The sequence below is a fragment of the Pleuronectes platessa genome, chromosome 12, assembly GCF_947347685.1.
Source record: "Pleuronectes platessa chromosome 12, fPlePla1.1, whole genome shotgun sequence".
Classification (NCBI taxonomy): domain Eukaryota; kingdom Metazoa; phylum Chordata; class Actinopteri; order Pleuronectiformes; family Pleuronectidae; genus Pleuronectes; species Pleuronectes platessa.
Window position 1 is genome coordinate 25489935 of NC_070637.1, and position 20946 is coordinate 25510880.

The 20946-nt window shown below is 44.4% G+C and overlaps 1 protein-coding gene across 1 annotated transcript in view; it reads right to left on the reverse strand.

Moving 5' to 3' along the window:
• Positions 1 to 2291: 2291 nt before the first annotated feature.
• The window catches only part of kcnq5a (potassium voltage-gated channel, KQT-like subfamily, member 5a), a 42019-nt gene continuing 23364 nt past the window's right edge, over positions 2292 to 20946 (reverse strand). The window contains exons 9-16 of the mRNA XM_053435855.1: positions 19040 to 19128; positions 12600 to 12835; positions 11307 to 11415; positions 8975 to 9106; positions 8541 to 8684; positions 7572 to 7649; positions 6661 to 6787; positions 2292 to 5664 (exon numbers count right to left, since the gene is read on the reverse strand). Of these exons, the coding sequence (XP_053291830.1) occupies positions 4585 to 5664; positions 6661 to 6787; positions 7572 to 7649; positions 8541 to 8684; positions 8975 to 9106; positions 11307 to 11415; positions 12600 to 12835; positions 19040 to 19128 (1995 nt within the window). The 3' untranslated portion in view covers positions 2292 to 4584. The remainder of the gene's footprint in view (positions 5665 to 6660; positions 6788 to 7571; positions 7650 to 8540; positions 8685 to 8974; positions 9107 to 11306; positions 11416 to 12599; positions 12836 to 19039; positions 19129 to 20946) is intronic.

Here is a 20946-nt window from a genome sequence, read left to right on the forward strand (position 1 = left end):
ACAGACGTCAGTATTCATGATTGAAAATCAACAATTACTAGTTGTTATATCATCCGCTTTTCAATTCAGATCTTTTCACTATGTTCACACTTCAGGCCTAAGTGCTCAACCCTGGTTTTATCCCTAGATCTTACTTCTATACGTCACTGTTCATGTAGTCTATTAGAATGAACTGGTGGTGGCCCTGATGTGACCTGCAGGCGAACAACAAGACGTCACACGCAGCACGTTGTGTCCAGATGTTAACAAGGAGGAGAAGATCTTTAACAAACATGGAGGCCACACATGTGAGCCTTTACGGTTTCATTTTCCTCTTGATATGCATTAAAACGCTGATTCAGAACCACATATGAAAGGGGCCTGAATCTGATTTTAAAAGATCTGATTCCATGTGATTTGTGCTGCTCACGCTGTCATTAAACAATCAGATCTGGGTCTGAATCTGGTTCCAAATCAGATGCAGATCATATATTCTGAACAGCCAATTGACTTTTACATCCCTTTACATTTACATTCCTTGTAATTTTGCACAGTTGAGAAAGAAAATCAGAAAAGAGCACTGACCCTAACCCTATAAAAATCCTGATTTACAGAATGGAGTCATAATTTTCTTTAATTCGTGTATCAGATGTTTTTTAAGCTGTAAATTAAAAGAGACGACTGTTCTTTGATATTAATGCTGGCTTCACTATCTCAGTTACAGAGCTCATAGCGCCACCTGCTGTTTCAAACTGTCTATAACCTCTCAGGGACGATGTTTATGGAGAGTCCGCCGTTTGGGACGCTTAGAAGTATTCATAAAATAATATTGATACATATATTTATAAATATTCATTAATATATTTGTGTGTGTGGAAAGCAAAGGTGGACAGCCATATGCCACCAGCGAATGGAAAGATGCTTTAATTTTCAAATCTATGCTGAAGTTAAACCCCTGAACCACCAAACTCTCTTCCATTAATGGACGTCCCCTGTCCTCTCCTGTCCCTTAATGTCCTCAAACACGGTTGCTTCACTTTTTGGACCACAGTGATCCCAAGCCATTCGAGGACAGCCGCCAGGACTCCTGTCCCCAAAGTGTGTGAGCTGCTACTGGAGTGGTAATAATAAAAGACATAAAACACCCAAACAACTTTAGTTAATATGTACTTTATTAATGAATAATAAAATCATTTTTGCATTTCTCATCCAGAGAACATAATGTGCACTTTAATAAATTAATTTCAAAGTAATAATGTTAACATTGTCAAGCTTTAAGGCCAGTTGTGTAATAAATTACTGTATAGAAATGGTATTATTACCCATCAAAGCCGTATAAAGTCTGCGGCTAGAGCTACAAGACTTAAGTGAAATGAAGGTCCATCCCAAAATGACTTCAGCTATACAGATGCAAAAGGCTGTAGGCAAACAAGACCTTTAAAGCCCTGTGAAGGAAAACAAATCACAGAATGTTCATATGATAGAAAGGCACCCTTCAGCAATTTACAGATTGCAAACATCAGCTTGTTTTATACGAGGAATAATCCATGTACTTTGAACTTTCCTCGTTTTGGTTGGGCTCTTTTCATGTGAAGCGAAACTCAGTCACTAACTACAACAATTCTATTCCAATATAGAGCTCAAAACTACCGTGTGTCACATTTTCAGGCTCCTCCAACTCACCACACACACAACTGTGCTTTCATGATCATTTATCTCGTCGCACCAGAGACTCCTGCCTGGGCTGCAGACTGTTTCAAATCCATTCACGAGTGTTGACAAATGTCATTTGTTAGAAGATAATACTCGTTATATTCTACGACAAAATGTTAATTTTTTAAGCAATGCACTGACTTGCCATGTGGAAGGAAGGTAAGTGAGACATAAAGACGAGTAAAGGCCGTCGTTAACACGTCGAGACACATTTTTAAGACTAACGTGACTGTGTACCCCTTCAGACGTTACCCAGCAAAAACAAGTCATAACGGCTGACAGAAAAAAAGATGGCCACCCTATTATTATGCATAATATTCATTCACGAGCAGCCAATGTAACTGCAAGCAGGAGAGTTATTTGAGAAAGAATTTAGTTCAGTGTCAGCTTGATTCAATTTCCATCTGTATTTGGACGAAATGCATCAAGATGTACACACGTCCCTTGTAATCAATTGATGTGATGAGGATTTAAAAATTAATTAATTTCTTTACTGATACGTACGTACTAGAGGGCCGAGATAAATTTAATCTCAGTTCCAGGTCAGATTCTTGGGCGTTCTCACTCTTATTTTATGTGAATAGGACATGTGCACTACATCTACAGCACTGCGTGTACAGTGTATTATCATCATGGTGTAGCCGACCTGCCGTGTTATAAATGGGATCTGTGCATTGGAACCACACACTGTTTTTAAAGATGGACGACGTGACATCTTTTCCCAAAAGGGGAAGATGGGTCTTGATCGCCCTCTGCTGGTTGGCTGCAATAAAGGTCATGCAAAAGTTGGTTTGTCATTCTGTCACACTTGAGACTTCAGGAATGATTTTTTCATCTCATATTTCAAAACACAAGAAACTTTTGAGAGGAGACGCTGAAGAGGAGCTGTGGAGTAGTTCTTCACAATGTTAGTTCAAACCTTCATTTTTCTAATAGGCTTGGTTTTAATTGGTTATTTGATGCTCTAAGGAAACAGGGTTAAATGTCATGATTGACAGCTGAGACTGACGCGTGATTGGTGGAGAACCTGTATTGAGAGGACCTCCCTCCCACGGCTCTGTCTCTTGATCACTACTTCAAGTAGTGGAGACGCTTCGTCCATCTTAATAAACAGTCTATGATTGTAAACCCACATTATATTTGGACTGGGGGGGGGGGATAAGGTCAGCTTAGCAGCCTCTAATCACTATTAATGCACATGGTGCAACCAGCACCCAGTAACAAGAGAGGGTTTGTCAAACAAATCTAATAATTAAACAACCTTGTGCATCACAACATTTCATAGTCAGTGGGTTATCCATAACACTGACAGTACGGGTTTTTAAACTACTATCAAATTAGTTCAAATTAGAATATTATAATGTTCACTGAGGCAAACTTTGTTCGTACCTTCCTGTTAAAGGTTTGGAGGAAACGTGAACGTGCACGAGGGCGTCCAGGCGACACCAGCGAGCGAGGGGCTGCTCTGGAAGCAGCAGCTTAGACATACAGCATCTGGTGCTGGGCTGAGATGACCCCACAGCCTCCAGCTTTCAGACCATGAACTCACGGACCAGGCCACTGTCCAAACCAAGAGGGACACGGTCCAGCACAAAGAGACACTGCTGAGCGGCCATTTTCTCCCCGATTGGATTGCAGCATCCAATTTCACCGAGGACACACACGGAGGATTCATGTGTGTGTGTCTGCAGAGGATAAGTAGAATGAGATGCTTGTGGTCTGAACACACACCTGGAAACAGTCCATGCAGTGATATGTAGGAAAGCTTAAGGAAAAGAGGACATTGAACGAGGAGCGACTTTCCTTTTCTTCCAAGAAAGTCTCAGAGTAGAAGCACTTGTATGAAAACAAATAAGTCACTAGTCAGTCATTGTCAGGTTGGTTCTTCTGAGAGGACTCAGTGGTTGTGTGTGTGTGTGTGTGTGTGTGTGTGTGTGCATGTGTGTACTGTTTTCAAGAGAGAAGTGGTTGATATGATTTTTCATATTAAAATACCATCCCTTATTTACTGACTGTAAATAATCATGAAATCAGATCATGACACACACTCTGTCACTCGGTCTTCTCCATGTGAGTGGATGGGACACGGACCAAAACAGAAGTCATTGTACAGGTTACATCTTTCATTACCAAGGTGGTGTCTGTCATCTGAGGAAGTTCTAATCTCAAGGATTGAAATGTCATGATGGACGTCAGAGTCTTCAAATGACGCCGCTCGTATCCAGGCAGTGATTCCTCTGTTTTCAGCGGCTCAGGTCAGATGACTCATCCTTTCATTTCTACAATGAAAAGTTAAGACTCCTGCTTCTTTAAGGAATGAGCTACACTCAACATCCAGACTGAGGCTGAAAATCAAGAACAGCTGGAACATAACTTAAATTTAACTTTAACAGCACTTTTTGCGTCTAACTAAACTTATTATCTGCATCTACACTGTCAAATATCAATTTCTTTAATGTCAGATCAAAACTTAAACAATATCTTTTTGTATCATATGACTAATATCATTTTATCCTTTGAGTATGAATTTGATTATCCAAATATTTAGATAAAGAACAAATCTATTTCTTTAAAGGAAAACTCATTTGCATGTGTGAGCCGTTTGTGTATTTTGTCTTACATTAATATGTCCACTTGCATTCATATTCTACACATACTTTTATTAGACTATTATTGTTTCCTTTGTGTTAATATTACTGTTAGAAATATATATAATAAGGTAAATAACCTTATAGAGTCTGTATGGAAGTGGACATGATCATGTTGGACAAAATATAAAAACACTGTCCCCACACGAAGCATTTAATCCGATAATCCGATAAAAATCATGTAGATACAGGACGCAAGAGTGTGTGTGAGTGCGTGTGTGTGTGTGTGTGTATATGTGTGTGGTTATGCCAGCTGTATGTGTGGTGACTGACTGAGATTGACTGAATTTCCCTTAGGGTGAGGTGCAGCAGCGTCCACAGTCTGTAACAGGTCGGAGGGGCTGGCGTCAGGTCCCTGGGACAGGAAGTTGAAATGTTCTCCTGCAGGCTCCAGCTTGCGCTCACTAATGAAGAGTTCTGTTCCGTCCCAGGTGCTGAGGTCATCGTGGCGGGCGTCGCCCTGTTCGCTACCGGTGCTGCTGCTGCTGTGGTGGAGAGCGGGGGGGGGACCAGAGGCCCGGTTGCTCAGGGGCTGGCTGAGGTTGTGCGCGGAGAGGGATTTCCCCAGACTGCCTTCCCAGTCTGAAGAAGTCCCGTCTGGACTGGACGAGAGCAGCAGCAGGGGGTTGGCCTCCAGGCTCAGGTGCCTCCTCCACCCCCCCTCACATCTCGAGCCAGGCTTCTCCCGCAGCTGCCCCCGTCCCCGGGCAGAGCCGGCCTCACCGTCCTCCTCCGGGTCAGCGTCCACGTCGGAGCCCACCACCACAGACGGGCCCAGGCTCTCCTGGTCTGCCGTCACTCCGTCCGACAGATCATCTGGGACAGAGACACATCGGAGGTGAGAGGGCTGCGCCAGGGGGGGCAGCTGGAGGGTGAAGCCTCTAGATGAGGGGGCCGGGGGCGGCGGGTCGGCGAAGTGTGCTCTCCTGGAGCTGCCATTGGGTGTGACCAAGGTTGGGTAGGGGCTGTCAGGGGGCAGCAGCGGTGAGGGAGAGAGTGAGGCTGTGGACGGGGGGTAAGATGGAGGTGCTGAGTCCGGGGGGATGTCATCGTCAACGGAGGCCAGGATGAGCCGCAGGCCCCGGGGGTTACTGCTCAGGGAACAGCGAACACCCCCGTTGTTATCGCCTCCGCCTCGGACGGGGTCGACTCCCTGGGGGGAGGGGAGGTCCCTGCCGATGATGGAGGTCTGGTAGTCCATGTTGTGGTGCCGGTTCAGCTCGAACAGAGGCAGGGAGGAGAGGGTGAGGGCCGAGGAGCCGGTGTGCAGCACCTGGCGGTAGACGTCCAGCAAAGAGTCCAACTTCGATTCGATGGAAGTCACCTGGGAGACAAAGAGAGAAGAGCTTTACTGAGCCACAGCGCCCCCTGCAGACACACCAGGTGATTCATTCTGTTCGGCTTCATGTCCGAGCGATTAAATGGTTTTCATGTGTCTCTTGACTCATATACCTCTCCCTCTGTCAGAGCCACCATCACAGAACTGCACTAAATATACCTGTCTCCTTGCATTGTGTAACTGTACTTCACATCATATGTGATATGTGTTAATATAAACCATATTGATATTATATATCATTTATACAATAATATTGTCTTTTGTACACTCTGTCTACATATTCTTACACTCATAGTATATTATATTATCTATTGTATAGTCAAATACTTATATTTATACCTCTACTATATATCATATCATATCACTGTCTAACAATAACATTACCATCATATCATCAGTACTATTACCATCATCTTGCCACTGCACCTTATCTACCTATTTATCTTGTGTTTCTTTTTTTATTTTTTTCTACCTTAATATTTTTATTTATTTTATTTTATTCTATTGTATTTTATTGTATTCAAATATACCGGCTGCCATAGTAATCTATCTATCTATCTATCTATCTATCTATCTATCTATCTATTACCCATGATCCTCTGCTTCCTCAACCAAAGGAGCTGCTGCCAGAACAAATCCAACCAAACTCTTTTTAGATTTGTTGATATTTGAAAAGTTTCCTGCTGAATATTGGAGATTAAACTCTGGTTTTTAATGACTTTAAATCCTTTTAACTGATCCACAGTTCAGCTTCACTCTTCAACTCCCACAGAACAGATGCTCAGGGTGAGGAGAGGGAAGGAAAGAGTTCAAGTTGATGAACAGAAACGTTGACAGAATTTCAACGACCCTTCACGTCAACTCTTTCTTGACTTAGAATTAATATTAAATTGTGATATAATCTTAGTAAGCAAATTCCCCTTTACACCTCAACCCCGACTCAGTGGTGTTTCCTCCTGATTCTTGTTATTCTGAGCTCACCTGTCTCTCCACCTTGCACACCCGTCCCAGCATGCTCACGCCCTCCAGCGTGTCCCCGTCCTGGTTCAGCTTCTCCCTCATCTTCTTATCCACAGGAATCTGGCCTTTTCCCAGGATCTGATCCACCCTGACACACACACATACACACATACACACGTGTTTATATATTAGAAAATAATGACTCACATCAGGTCATCCCAACAGCAACAGCAGGGTGTTCGGAGGAGGGTTAGTAAAACACTCACGGCTCAACTGTATCAGTGCTGTTATGTCACAACTCTCCAACATGTCAGTTATTCATATAACAAAGAAAAACAAGGTTTCAGTTTAGATTTAACACAATATGTCGTTTCAGGGGCTTTTTAAATTTAAATGATCACATTAAAACAGTGTGTGAATTAGTGAAGTTAATCATTAAACAGCTCAACATGCACCAAATACATTGTTTTGTTTTCTCTACTTAAAAACCAACCAAATGAATTACCGATCCACAATCGCACAAAGGAATTAGCAACATTCACAAGCAACAATCTTTCCCCTTCATAGAACAACACATCGGAAGCTGAGTGGGTTCAGGTTGGTGTGCACGTATGAATTCAGATTAATAAAAATAATTACCAGGTGGGTGGAGTTTGACACGTTTGAATAATCATGTTTTGGGTAAATCGTATTTACTGAGCCGCTCACTTTGTGGAATCTGTCTTCTGTGATTGTTTAAACCTTCTGGTTCTAACTGAGTTCTCCGGTGCAAACTCCAACCATCTGGTGGGCTACTGTGAGAGAGTTAATCCAGATGTTTGGCATCTCGGTGAGTCTGTTTGGAGGAAACGTTTCATGGGTTCGGGACGGTCAAGGGAACCGGGAGGTTTTATTCTCTGGGTTAAACTCAAATGAAGTGAAATAACAGAAACCCTGAGGGGGGGAGCTTCTTCCTGTGGTTGTAATAATAATGCAGGAGGGGAGCCGACACGTTCCTGGGTCGACCCGGGCTGAAGACAGGAGAGACAGCGGGTCAGACACATCTCTAACACGCACACGCACACACACACAGGCAAACACACACACAGGCACACACACTGAGGTTTGAAGCAATGCAGATGATAATACTTTTAGATTGTCGTTATCGGTTGGTGTCTTTATTTATTTAATTTGAGGTTAATTCATGTTTCCAATGTCTTTGTGGGGATATTATCAAAATCTACTGTGAGTTACACAGCCGATTTGCGTTGCATCACTCAGGTCTGTGTGTATCGACAACACTTCAAACACACACACTCAGGCTCACAAAACCAGAACGTCACCGACAACATGTCAGTTCATCCAGCTTCAGAAAACACAACATGACCATAAACCAGATGATGTCTTCAAGTGGCTCAAATCAGGATTATTATATATTTTCATTATTTTTAAATAAAGGACTTTTTATACTGTATATCAATATGATTAAATCAAACACAAACAAAGGAGTCATAAAATATGAATTTCTCCTCGTTGTTAAACTGAATTTAAAAGTGAGAATTAGTCAGATAATGTTACATTTGTATTATTCACTTTTTCTTGCAGGACTAAGTTCATGATCCAGTGTTCGAGCTCTGCTGGAGTTGAAGCTTGTCCATTAAACTACAGTCAGATCCGGGTCACATGGCACTTTGTGTTGCATGCACACAAGTTGGTCACAAGCAGGCCGACACATGGAAGTGAACATTTGGCTGCTTCCTCCTTTTTAAAAGCATCATTAGTGCACAGCAGCTTGGTTTTTGGCTCAATGTTGAGGTTATGTTTAAAATGATGTGGTCATCACTAAATGTTCCCTTATCATTTAGAATGAGTTGTCTGCTGTGTGACCCAGATGTGACGGTGTTGTTGGGTTAGTAGTCGGCAGGCAGGTGGCGGCGCTGAGGTCTAACCCCGGCGCAGACTGCTTCCTCCGCGCCTGGCTGTAATATAAATGCAGGGAAGGAGCAGAAAAGGTCTTGAGGCGGCTGCTGAACGGCCTCGCGGGGGGGCCCACGACTTTGTCAAGTCTGGGAGAGAGAGGGGACACACATGGACATGAAGGCTACTGCACAGACACACACTCTCAAGCACAGAAGCAGCTGGTGAGATGAAAGTGGACATTTTTTTTTATCTGAATGTATTTTTAATGAAGAGAACATCTGCAGGACCGTCCACATCTGGCACAGGTAAACACTTTTATAAATAACAACAGAATATGCAGAAATGGTTTTTAACACGAGAGGACGGATCAGCTCTTCGAGACGTGTGTGTGTGATGGTGTGTGTGTTTGTGTGTGTTTGTGTGTGTCTGTCCTGACCTGGTCTGAAGGCTCTTGATGCGACACAGCATGTCCAAGTGTCCCGCAGAGTACTGCTCGATGACGTCCTTCACGTCGTAGGGACGCAGCGTCTCCTTGAACTTCTTCTTTGCAACGTGAAACTTCATGATCCTACACACACAAACACACACAAACACACACACACACAAACATAATTGCATAATTTGAAGTCTGTAACTCCTATAACTAACCACTAGAGGGCAGCAGGAACTACGAGAACGCCACAGACTGATCTTTGTCACTTTTCACTTGTTGATCTTTTTGTGCAGAATAATTAAAACAATATTATTAATATCTCAGATACCTCGAGGCTCCCTGGTTCCCTCGTCCAATCCATAACAATCCAAGTGAAGGAAACCAGAGTGTCACCCTGTGTTTGATGAGCAGACCCACTGCTGTGTGAATAATATTGATGCAGGTAAGCGGATCTAAGCCCTCGGTTCACTCCGGCTCCCCGGTGGCGGCCGCGTGTCTCCAGTTGCCGGTGTTTCTCATTGTCTGAGTGGAAACAACAGTGACAGTCGACCCTCTGTAATAACAGGGCCGACTGGGGAGGGGGTGTCCAACCCTCAACCCGACACCCTGGGAAAGCCCTGGGCCGCGGCTGCCCATCGAGGAGGCCTGCTGGGTGGGCAGGCGGGCCCGAGTTGGGTGGTGGAGGCTCATGTGCGTGTGTGTGTGCGTGTGTGTGTGTGTGTGATAATGTGATTCCTATAGAGAGCAGAGGAGCTGGTGATGGAGCGGCTCAGCCTTTAGATGTCAGGTCACTAATAAATCAAAGCAGGATAAAGAACCGACACCTCAAATCATTCAAACTTTAACATATGACTGAACGTGTTTTGCTTTCCAAACAGATTCCACTTGAAATCGTTACACAACAAGTTCTACATGGACACAAATGTCCACCTGGTTTACTGAGTCTGAGTTATCTTATATCATCAGAAACAGGAAGTTGCTGAGGATAAGTGTAAGTGAGAAATGCAGGAACATATGTGCCAGATGTGCACAAGAGACTTATTTATAGAAAGGATTTTGATGCTGTCCATATTTATCAGGAATCCATGGACAAGCCCTGAAGCATGAAGGAGTCATCACAGACTAACGGCTCCGGATCAGGAGCAAAGATCCCAACTGGGCCCCGACACCTGGGTGTGTGTCCCAGGTCTGATGCTCACACACAACTGAAGACATGTCCCGGACATCCGCTCACATCTACTGGTGTTTGGCATCTTAACGAGTGCGGAAGAACTATAAACGTACAAAGTTCTGTTCAGCATCTTCTCCTCTGCTCGGAAAAACCTTCCGTCATAAAACATAAAGTTCTTCATCTGCAGCTTGATCCACATCTGCACTAACATGTAATGGGTTCTTTAGATCCTTCTTTGTATAGAAACCATTAACAGCTTCAAGAATCCAGCGATCTTCGGAAACAGCTCCAGACATTTTATTAATATGATCCAACATTTTACAGTTTCTAGAACAAATGACTGAATAAGATTCCAAACTGCTCCTGTTATGACTATTACTCTGCTTTGAATTGGGCAACTTGTTATTCTTTTTAAGTTTTCTGTTTCTTATTTACATCCCGTGTCTTTATTAAATGGAAAAGGTTGAATTTGGAGTTAATAAAACCAGCAGAGCAGCATCTGAATTCTTGAACCAGTTGTTGGACTCACGGTGAGAGGTGGAAAAGGAGAATTATTATTTTTACAATGAAAAATATGAAGACGGTGAGAAGAAGCTGTCGGAGCCAGTTGGACAAACATTCGCTCGCAGGGTGCCGGTGCCAGTGTAAGACACACACACACACAGACACACACAGACACACACAGACACCTTCAGGCAAAACCCTCCAACCCAGCAGGTAGTTCACAGAGATACAGACAAGACGACGCAGGAAAAATAAAGAAATAGATTCAAAACAAACATGTTGTTCCAGGAAACCGAATATCACGAGAACCTGCTGGAGGTTGAACGAATGTTTTTATCATCCTGAACTCCATGTGGATCAGAGGGAGCAGCAGGGGTCCGAGCTGATCAATCAATCAATCAATCAATCAATCAATCAGAAACCTGACTCGACTTCAACGAGAGCTAAAGGTCAGAAAGTAGCCGCACCACATCTACACTCAACAACCGGCCAATCAGAGGAGGAGCGATTGGCCAGCAGCTCAGGGAGCCGTCACCGTGGTTAAAGAATCAATGGATGAGAAAAATAAATGTCCTGAGGGAAGAGTTGAACTGATGGGAGGAGTCAATAAGACGAGACGAAGCCCTCATCAAATAGGGGTCAGATCACATGACCTCTCACCTGACGGCTCTGATGACGGCCTTCAGCGGCGCCGACAGATCCTCCACGGTCACGTCGCAGTGGCAGCGCCTCTCGTCGAAGGAGTCCTCCGTGGTCACGCCTGCGTCCACTGAGAGAGACGGAGACGTCAGCTCATCAATAAACTCAGGGCCATGTGCAAAAAATACTTTCCAGGCTGAAAAATTCATAAAACACTTTGTGCATCGCGGCGTCTCGACAGCAGCTTCCAAGAATGTTTCAAACTGAGGCTGTTTTGGCTTTTAGGAGGTGAGAATTTATGCCCCACTTGGATGGGATCTCGGGGGGGGGGACAGAATTCTGCCCGCTCAGCTATATGAGGCGAGAGAAAAGGACAGACACAGTATATCTGTGATGCTGCCAAGTAGCGGAAAGAAAGTAAATAATGATATGGTGCAGATGAGGGGGGGGGGGGGGGGGGGGTTATAAAATCTGCTCAAACCAACGATAGCAGAGGGTGGGAGAAGAAACAGAGAAGCTATTAGAGCCGTCAGCAATTTATTCTGTTCCTGCAGAGAAAGGGTTTCTGGGAAATTTGAGGAGAAACTCTACAATTAATTCATTTTCCTTAGAATCCACAAAACGCAGAAATGTAGTAAGATATATTTTTAAAGTACTTAAAAGCTTCTTGAATGTTTATAACTATAAGTGTGATTAGCGTTGTGCACAAGAAAAACCATCTAGAATACAATAGATAATGTGTACATTTTTAAGAATAAAAAAATTAAATTATAACAAATATTCAAAGTCTTTTAAAAATAAATAACCAAATAGAATAAATCACCAATGATCAAAATGTATTTTTAGATTTAGTGTGTACCTGTAGATGGAAATAAGCTGATAAATCATTTTTTTCTCTTTTTGAGGTTTAATCTTTTCTTGTGCATTGTCCTTGTTTAATAAAACGGAAAATCTTTAATTCTGATTAGTTGGACAATGGAGACAAAGTTCTGTTTCTGAGTTCTGGACTTTTGGAGACATTCTCCCACATTTCATGAATGATTGTAAAGTCCGGTGACCTGCTGCACACGGACTCAAGGACTGTTACACGACTAGTTAATGGGAACGATTACTTTCATGGTTCTTTCTGGGAATAGTGCATCATGGGGGATTAAGTTACAGACCCGTCACATAACGTGATCCCGGTGACTTCCTGTCTCTTTGCAGCTCGGTGATGTTAAAGACATGAGATCCAGTTCCTCTGCATTAGGACGATTCTGGATGAAACCAGCTCCAGTAGTGAAGACAGTGATTGACAGTCGGAGTCCCACTCACCGTCTGGCACCGCCGTGCGCGTCTGGCTCTTCAGCCGCAGAGACGGACGGAAACGTGTCCGGTCGTTGAAGCTCCAGCTCTTCTGCACTTTAGCCGGACTCCCCCCCATCAGCTCGGCGCCCCCCACCCCCTCATTGCCAGGGGAGCGGCGGTCGTTGATGGACGCCTGTCTGCTCTTCATGCTCTGACCACGAGGACTCGCCATGCGGACCCGCTCCTTGAAACTCAGCTTCTGACTGCAGGAGGGAGAGAGAAGGAGCAGGAGGAGAGAAGGAGGTGGAACAAGGAGAGAAGGAGGTGGAACGAGGAGAGAAGGAGGTGGAACGAGGAGAAGGAGGTGGAATGAGGAGAGAAGGAGGTGGAATGAGGGGAGAAGGAGGTGGAACGAGGGGAGAAGGAGGTGGAAAGAGGAGAGAAGGAGGTGGAACGAGGAGAGAAGGAGGTGGAATGAGGGGAGAAGGAGGTGGAACGAGGAGAGAAGGAGGTGGAATGAGGAGAGAAGGAGGTGGAATGAGGGGAGAAGGAGGTGGAACGAGGAGAGAAGGAGGTGGAACGAGGAGAGAAGGAGGTGGAAAGAGGAGAGAAGGAGGTGGAATGAGGGGAGAAGGAGGTGGAACGAGGAGAGAAGGAGGTGGAATGAGGGGAGAAGGAGGTGGAACGAGGCGAGAAGGAGGTGGAACGAGGGGAGAAGGAGGTGGAATGAGGAGAGAATGAGGTGGAACGAGGAGAGAAGGAGGTGGAAAGAGGAGAGAAGGAGGTGGAACGAGGAGAGAAGGAGGTGGAACGAGGAGAGAAGGAGGTGGAAAGAGGAGAGAAGGAGGTGGAACGAGGAGAGAAGGAGGTGGAACGAGGAGAGAAGGATGTGGAATGAGGGGAGAAGGAGGTGGAACGAGGAGAGAAGGAGGTGGAATGAGGAGAGAACAACATCCACAGGAGCGTAGAGGAAGGTTTGGGACGAGGGGGACGGAGAGAGGATCCAGAGATGGACAGAACCAGGGAGTGGAGGATGAGGATGATGGAGAGAGTGTGTGAAAGAGGTCGGGGTTGATGGAGAGACACGAGAAGAGAGAGAGAGAGAGAGAGAGAGAAGCTGTCAACACGTATTCCCCGTCGGACAGTGAGAAGAGAGAAAGAGACACAGGGCGGCGTTCTGTGCTTCTCCTTCACATCACCCAGCTGACATGCCCCCCCCACACCAGATCACATCCCGACCCCCCCCCCCCCCACACACACCAGATCACATCCCTCCTACTCCATCCTGACCCCGGCAGCTCTCCACTCACGACCAGTTCCACTCACTGGTTCACTTCTCAGCTCAGAGATGATTACCAGTTTAAAGCCTCGTGGTTTCTTCCATCATCAGATCTTTTAAACTTTCGGAGGTTCACGCAGACAGAGAGTGATTTCACACGACTTCTGTAATCACACTGCAGTGCAATGGAAATACATATTAATATTAATACTATTATATGACTATAAAAACCAAACTGTCAAACTTATTTCATCATCTTTCCTCTGTCAGTAAAACTATTTATTCCATATTTTAGAAACAACACACAGCAGGAGAAACATGATTTTTAGATCTTTTAACTTCCAGGTTTGTAACTTATAACTCTGATGCAAATAGACCAGCATGCATTGCAGCAGACCAACGAGATGCAGGGTCCATGCCACCATTTCACACTTTCCTCCAGAACCTTTGAATCAACCTGAGATTCAGCATTTTAATTTAATATAAGTGGGGTTTTTTCAAAGACTTATTTTTCAAAGGTTATGTTTTATTATTAATTCCCTGACTTGCACCTTTTCACCAGGTTTTAAAAGCAGAACTAAATATCTCAGCAGTTTCTTGCCTCAGTCTCTGTGTCTCCTACACTTTCAGAACCTTTCTAAAACACAATGGAGGGAGCTGAACATTACAGATCTCGTCACAATAACAATAATATCTATGATCATTGTTTGCCTTTGTAATGGAGGGGGGGGGGGGGGGAGCAGTGCAGCAGTGATGCAGGAACATGCAGCAAACTGAGGAGAAGCTGTCACACCTGCCTCTGGAAACCAGTATCAACACCTCACAGGTTGTTTAAGATGAACTGGGTCCAGCCACAGGATTTGTTTTTTATGATTTAATCTGATTTAGATTGTCTCAGAATTGTTTCATATTTACGAGTGATGGGATTATATCACCAAGAAATCATCAACTGAACCAACTTCTGGTCCCATGAAGGTTTAGATCAAAGGAATGAAACCGGAGAGGATCGTGTGGCTGGACTGTCGTTTAAATCTGGATTAGATTGAGAGGCAAATACAGATTAATAAAAATAAAATAAAAGGGGAATTTAGACCTTTTTCTTTTTACTTTTAAACTCCCTTTCAAATAAAAAGTTCTAAATGAACGATGAAAAGTTTTTGTATAAGACGACGGGGGCTGAACGTGCATTTACTGGACGTGACAGTTCATTTTCCATCTGGTGCTTTTTCCCTTTGTCTGAAAAAGCTTATGTTTTACTGATCGTTAACCCCCACATCTCTGTCTACAGTGGAAATATCCATTTTGGTGGAATTCCCCTTTAATTTCTGAACCAGGTCTGGCTGGCGATGGACGGGCAGCAGGCGGCAGAGCTGGTCTCAGACAAGCCCTTCAGTGTCTGTGTTCTCCTCCATGCTATTAGTCATTCTCACGGGTTATTAGGCTCGAGGCAGAGAGGATGCTGGGTAGTGCTGCAGGTACCTCCTATATTTCCGAGTGTACCTTCTGAAGAGCCGCCCTGTACTTAGACCCCTACTAGAGCGAGGGGGGGGGGGGGGGGACGGGTGGAGGAGAGGGGAGAGATAGAGGAGGGAGGAGATAAAAAGAGGATGTGAATTCGTCCGGCCGAGATTCCTCCGTTGAGCTGGAAACTCCAAAGAAATCTCCCAAATGATCTTTTCAACACACAGATTATTGTGTGAAGTGTGCGTTTGCAGAGTTCAGAGACGCAGTGGAGAACGAGTGGAGGTTGAGAAACTGGGAATCTGATTTCTATGAAGAGAGACTCGAATCTAAACTGGTCGCAAATGAGTGACAGGTGATCTGCATGTGACAAATATGATTCACAAATGATTTGAGTTTAACTTTGTTAGACTCACTGACGTGTGTTTGAATCCACACACAGATACACAACAGCTTGTTCAAAAAACTTAACTTAAGTGTTTTCTCTACAGATTTTAATCTATACAGTTGATTCTGCTTGGTTTAGTGTGAGTTCTGGTGTTTGAAGCTTGTGGTTGAAGAAGCTGAAGTTTTACAAACACAGACGAGTGAAGCGTGAGTCGGCATCAGGCTGGTTGGACTACCCAGAATGCAGCAGGGTCAGTGAACGACAGGAGTAAAACCCGTCTTGGAAAATCAGGCAAAACAGAAAAACAGGGAACCTTTATAAAATATAGATTTCTGCTGATATTGATAATCAATAGTCTGGTCTCTCTCTCTCTCCTACACACTCCACCTGCCTCCTCCCATGAACTCTGTTTCTGTCAGGCTCCTCTCCCCCCCACCACGTGGATCCTGCTGTGGCACTTTGTGGCGTCTCTGATGTTTTACGACCGCTGGTGTTTACAAGTCTGCTTTAAAAACGAGCAACCACCCCCCACCCCCCGCCGGCGAGCAGCCGACAGTCTGTGAAACCACTAATGACCGAGCGCCCTGTGTTCTCCTGGTGGAGCAGGAAAACCCTGGAGAGAAATGGTGTCATAAAAACGTGCGCGTAATTATGATTTCACAAAGTGCAAATTGGACGAGTTGCTTTCTAAGAATAAACAGGAGGCATTCTGGGGGATGGATGAAGCTGTGGAAGCAGCAAAAGCTCATTAACGGCTGATTGGTTTCAGGATGAGAAGCTAATTTGCTGCTGTTCTATTCAATGAGAGAATAAAGGTCTTTTTTATGTGTGTGTGTGTGTGTGTGTGTGTGTGTGTGTGTGTGTGTGTGTGTGTGTGTGTGTGTGTTCGGTGTGTGTGTGTGTGTGTGTGTGTGTGTGTGTGTGTTGGGTTTAAAGGCCGGAGAAGCTGCTGGCTCCCAAACGCTGCCAAAGAAGCGCTGCACAGTAAAAACTATACAAGTGTAATTAAAGTCACAAATCTCTCTGTCTGTCGCCCCCCCCCCCCTCTCTGAAGCCCCCCCACCCCCTCCCCCCCTCCCCCTCCTTTCAACTTTGCTCTGTCTCTGCTCGACTTGTGTTTGATGAGTTATATAAATACCATCCCAATGGAAAAAGTGCGTCATGGTACAGACATGGTACAGACTCCTGACTTTGAAAGGCGTGTGTGCATGTGTACGCACACACACACACACACAGACACACACAGGCAGAGAATACAGGAGGAGCTCATCACCCTTTTGCTGCCTGAGTCAAGTGCAGAGAGAGAAACGAACGTGGAAGGAGGGGGGGGGGGGGGGGGGGGCCTCACCAGAGATGGACCGTTCTATGGGACACTTTGAAAGTAGCTGGTTTATCTTACATTTTTCAATTGGCCGATTAAAATCGACCAAAGTTTTAATTGTGGTTTATCGTTGCCTATTTGAAAACTTTTACTTCACAGAACAAGATGCAGAAAAGATGTGTATTCATGTTTACTTTTTACAAAAGTTCTTTGGGTTGTATTTGTGTGTCCTTTGTATTTATAGTTATTTCTAATAAAGTTTAAGATTAAGCAGTAAAATATCGGTCAATAGTTTGATAACGATAATTTACACGTATGTAATATTGACCCATGTGGATTCTTCTTTTATGTTGTGTGTCAAAGCGCTGTAGTTGACCTTCTCTCATTTTTAATGTTTCATTTTCTGCTCTTACCCTCGCTTACATCATTATCATCATCATCATCATCATCATCATCATCATGAAGAAACCAAAACCAAAGCACGTCCTCCTGCATTTTCTCCATCTTCATTCAAATAATAAATAGATGATAACAGACAAACTGCAGATTTCATTCACGGACGTTGTGTGTTTGTGTGTTTGTGTGTTTGCAGGAATGAGTCACACAAACCTGTAGGTGGTCTCGCCCTGCTCCTTCCTTCAGGGGTTAGTGGGACAGACAGAGAGGAGGAGACAAAGGGAGAGACATTAGTCTCCAGCAGCTTCACACAGGTTCATACACACATTTCCACTGACGGACGTGGGAGGAGTCACAGCCGACGGAAGCAGAGAGAAGGTCAACGAGGTCACGAGCACATGCAAGCTAAGGCCGTGCACAGCGAAGCTAAGTGTTAGCGACAGGCGTGGAAATCAGAAGAGTGAGGATCTGAATCTGCTGTGTCCAGTACGTGTGCGTGTGTGTGTGTGTGTGTGTGTGTGAGTGTGATTCTTGAATGTCAATTGTGACGTTTCAATTAAAACCAAACTTACTGTAAAAATGTATATAAGATCTAATACCAGCGTGAAATGACACCAGAGAAAACTGTATTTAACGTGTACTTTGACTTTTGAGTTTGGTCCATGACCCATCTGCTAACAGAGGATGTGTTTGTGACCTATACTGCAGGAAACCACCAGGGGGCGATCAGGATAGTTTGGCTTCACTTCAGGGAAACTGTCATGTCGTCCATCTTTACTTTCAGTGTACGATCAAAACATTTGTATTTGTTGGATTGTTTCTGCTCATATTCCTGTTTGTAATAACCTGTGAGTATTTTAAGTATTAATTATTTATAATTAAATCATCATTAACAGACTTTAAATCGTCATAAAGTTTCTGATGTTGTGTAAATATCTGCCTGAATGTGAAGAAGGTGTTTGAGACCATGCTGAGGAAACATCTGGGACCAGAAGGTTAATAAAGGTTCACTTGAAGAAGAAGAAGAGGAGGAAGAAGAGGAAGAGGAGGAAGAGGAGTCACAATGCTGCATCACAGAGTCACACGATGGGGGGATGGAAGAGGGGCTGAAGCTGCGCCGATGAAGACGAGCAGACACCGGCTGAAGATGAGCGATGAGGAGGAGGAGGAGGAGGAGGGCTGAGCAGCAGCGGCCATGTTTGTGAGTCTGTGAGTTGTTACCTACTTGGCGGGGCTGCAGGTATGCAACGCCTTCAAATGAGGCTTCCAGGTAGCGATGGAAACCGAGTTCTCATCAGCAGCATAACTACGCCAGACACACTACATGCAGAGTCGACAGAATAAATCAAATGATGATATTAAACAATTACCAGGGGGGGGGGGGGGGGGGGGATTGAGGGGGGGAGGAAAAAACAAATAAAAACGGTGAGGGAGGAAGATATGAGTTGTGTGAGACATGAGAGAAGGAAAGTGAGGGGGGGGAGGAGGAAAAAGCTGATTAGTTTCTTTAGGGGAAGTTTTGATGCATTGTGATTGGAGTGGGGGGGGGGGGGTGGAGGGAGGTGGGGGGTGGTGATGGGAGTGCTGGTGGAGGTGGAGGTGGTGGTGGTGGGGATACATGCCTGAGGGGGGGGAGGGCGCTTTGGTAGAGGTGCCAGGTGGCTCTGAGGTACGGACGAGCGCCTTCGGTGGTGTACAGACGCCAAGCCGCCTGGGGGGGGAGGGAGCAGAGACGCACAGGACACGGAGGACACACATGCAGGACACACACAGGGGCAATGGGACAGACATGGTGAGGAACATGAGATCCAGGTGAACACGGAACATACACAGAGTGGTGTCGGGTCTGTAACCGGCCGGCAGCCATGTTGGAGGTTCATGGATCTTCATGAAACTAATCAGACATATTGAGGAATATATAAATTCATTAAGGATCCAAATTCCTCCTCACTGCTCATTTCTTTATGTTTTTCTTTAATTCTTGTAGTTTTACAACTTTCTTCTAAATCAACATTTAATTTTCATAATATTATGTAATGATCTAAATCATTTCAATAGGGTTCTGTCGTAGGATGGAAAAGAAAAACAACTTATTGAGACCTTAACTTCGACGGCCTTCTTCTAATGTGATAATGATATGAACATTTATCTTATTGTAATATATTTTCTTTCTCTGATTGCAATATTTTGAATGACAAAACGAGTGAAACCTTTTGTGTTATAATGTGTTTCTGGAGGGTTAGAAGTGCACAGTCACTATTCACCATTAGTCATGTGTTGGTTTGTCTTAATGGAAGCGGTGATCGAGTTATCTAGTTAAGAATATTTAAGATTTCATTAAGATTAAAAATGTCCAGATGTAGCAGCAGTTTGTCTTTGGAGCATTGACTCAAACTCAAACATGTTGTTCCTGCTAAATAAACATCTGCATATTCATTCTGCAGAAACTCCTCCCACTTTCTTTACACCTTAAAACCATAATTCAGCTTCAGGCCGACTGAACCTCCACCACGGGGCCGGGTGTGGTTACAAGACTTGTGGAAAAGTTTTTGTATTGGGGGGAGGGGGGGGGGACATTAACACCAGACACCGGCCGAACGCTGGTCAATCTGCTCCAGAGTCCAATTCAAACAGAGTAGTTATTGCAGCGGGTGAGACTGGGAGTTGACCAGCAGGTGAGACTGGGAGTTGACCAGCAGCTCGGGCGGGGGGGTCGGTGGTAACGTCCCGTCCTGCCACAGACGGACATGTGATTGGAAGCAGGACAGAACTGCTGAGTGTGAGATGGGGGGTGTGTGAAGGGAACAGTGATGTCATCGACATAATCATAACAACAACAACAACAACAACAACAACAGGTCGGAGCTGCGTCCAGGTTTCCTTCCACCTGTGGAGGGAGATGTTACGAGCTCGGCAGATTACAGACAGAGACCTGAGGCAAAAGGAACGAGGGATGAACTCCTCATTTCTTCTGGTTTATTCAGGATCTGATTTGTCTTTTATAATAAACCGATGAGAGAAGAGGAAAAGGAAAACTAATATTTGATTATCGTGAGCTAAGTTCAGTTCAGGCTTAAAATCAATGCTGACTTTAACCATGTCTCATAAACTTCTTATTTGGAAGTGAAAGAAGAGTGAAAGCCTCCTCTCTAATAAACACACACATTTCCATCACTGATGTGGACGTCCACATTCTGCAGAATCACTGTCACTGAATTATTCCTGATTAATCCTGAACCTGGGTTTGAAATCAGTTTGCTATTCACAGTTCAGTGAAGCTCGATCAGAACCAGTCCAATCTGAACTGGAGAATCAGAAGTCGTTATTGAGAATGTGACGGTTGTTGTGATCGACAACTTCACAACTGACTCGGCCACTGAGTTTATTTTAAGTTCATTAATATTAAAAAAATCATGTTAGAATTCGACCCTGCTCTTCCTCGGGCCAACACAGACTGACCAAGAGATAGAATTAGAAAAATTCAAATATTTCCTTTTAAACCTTTATATTTCTATACTTTTTATGGTTT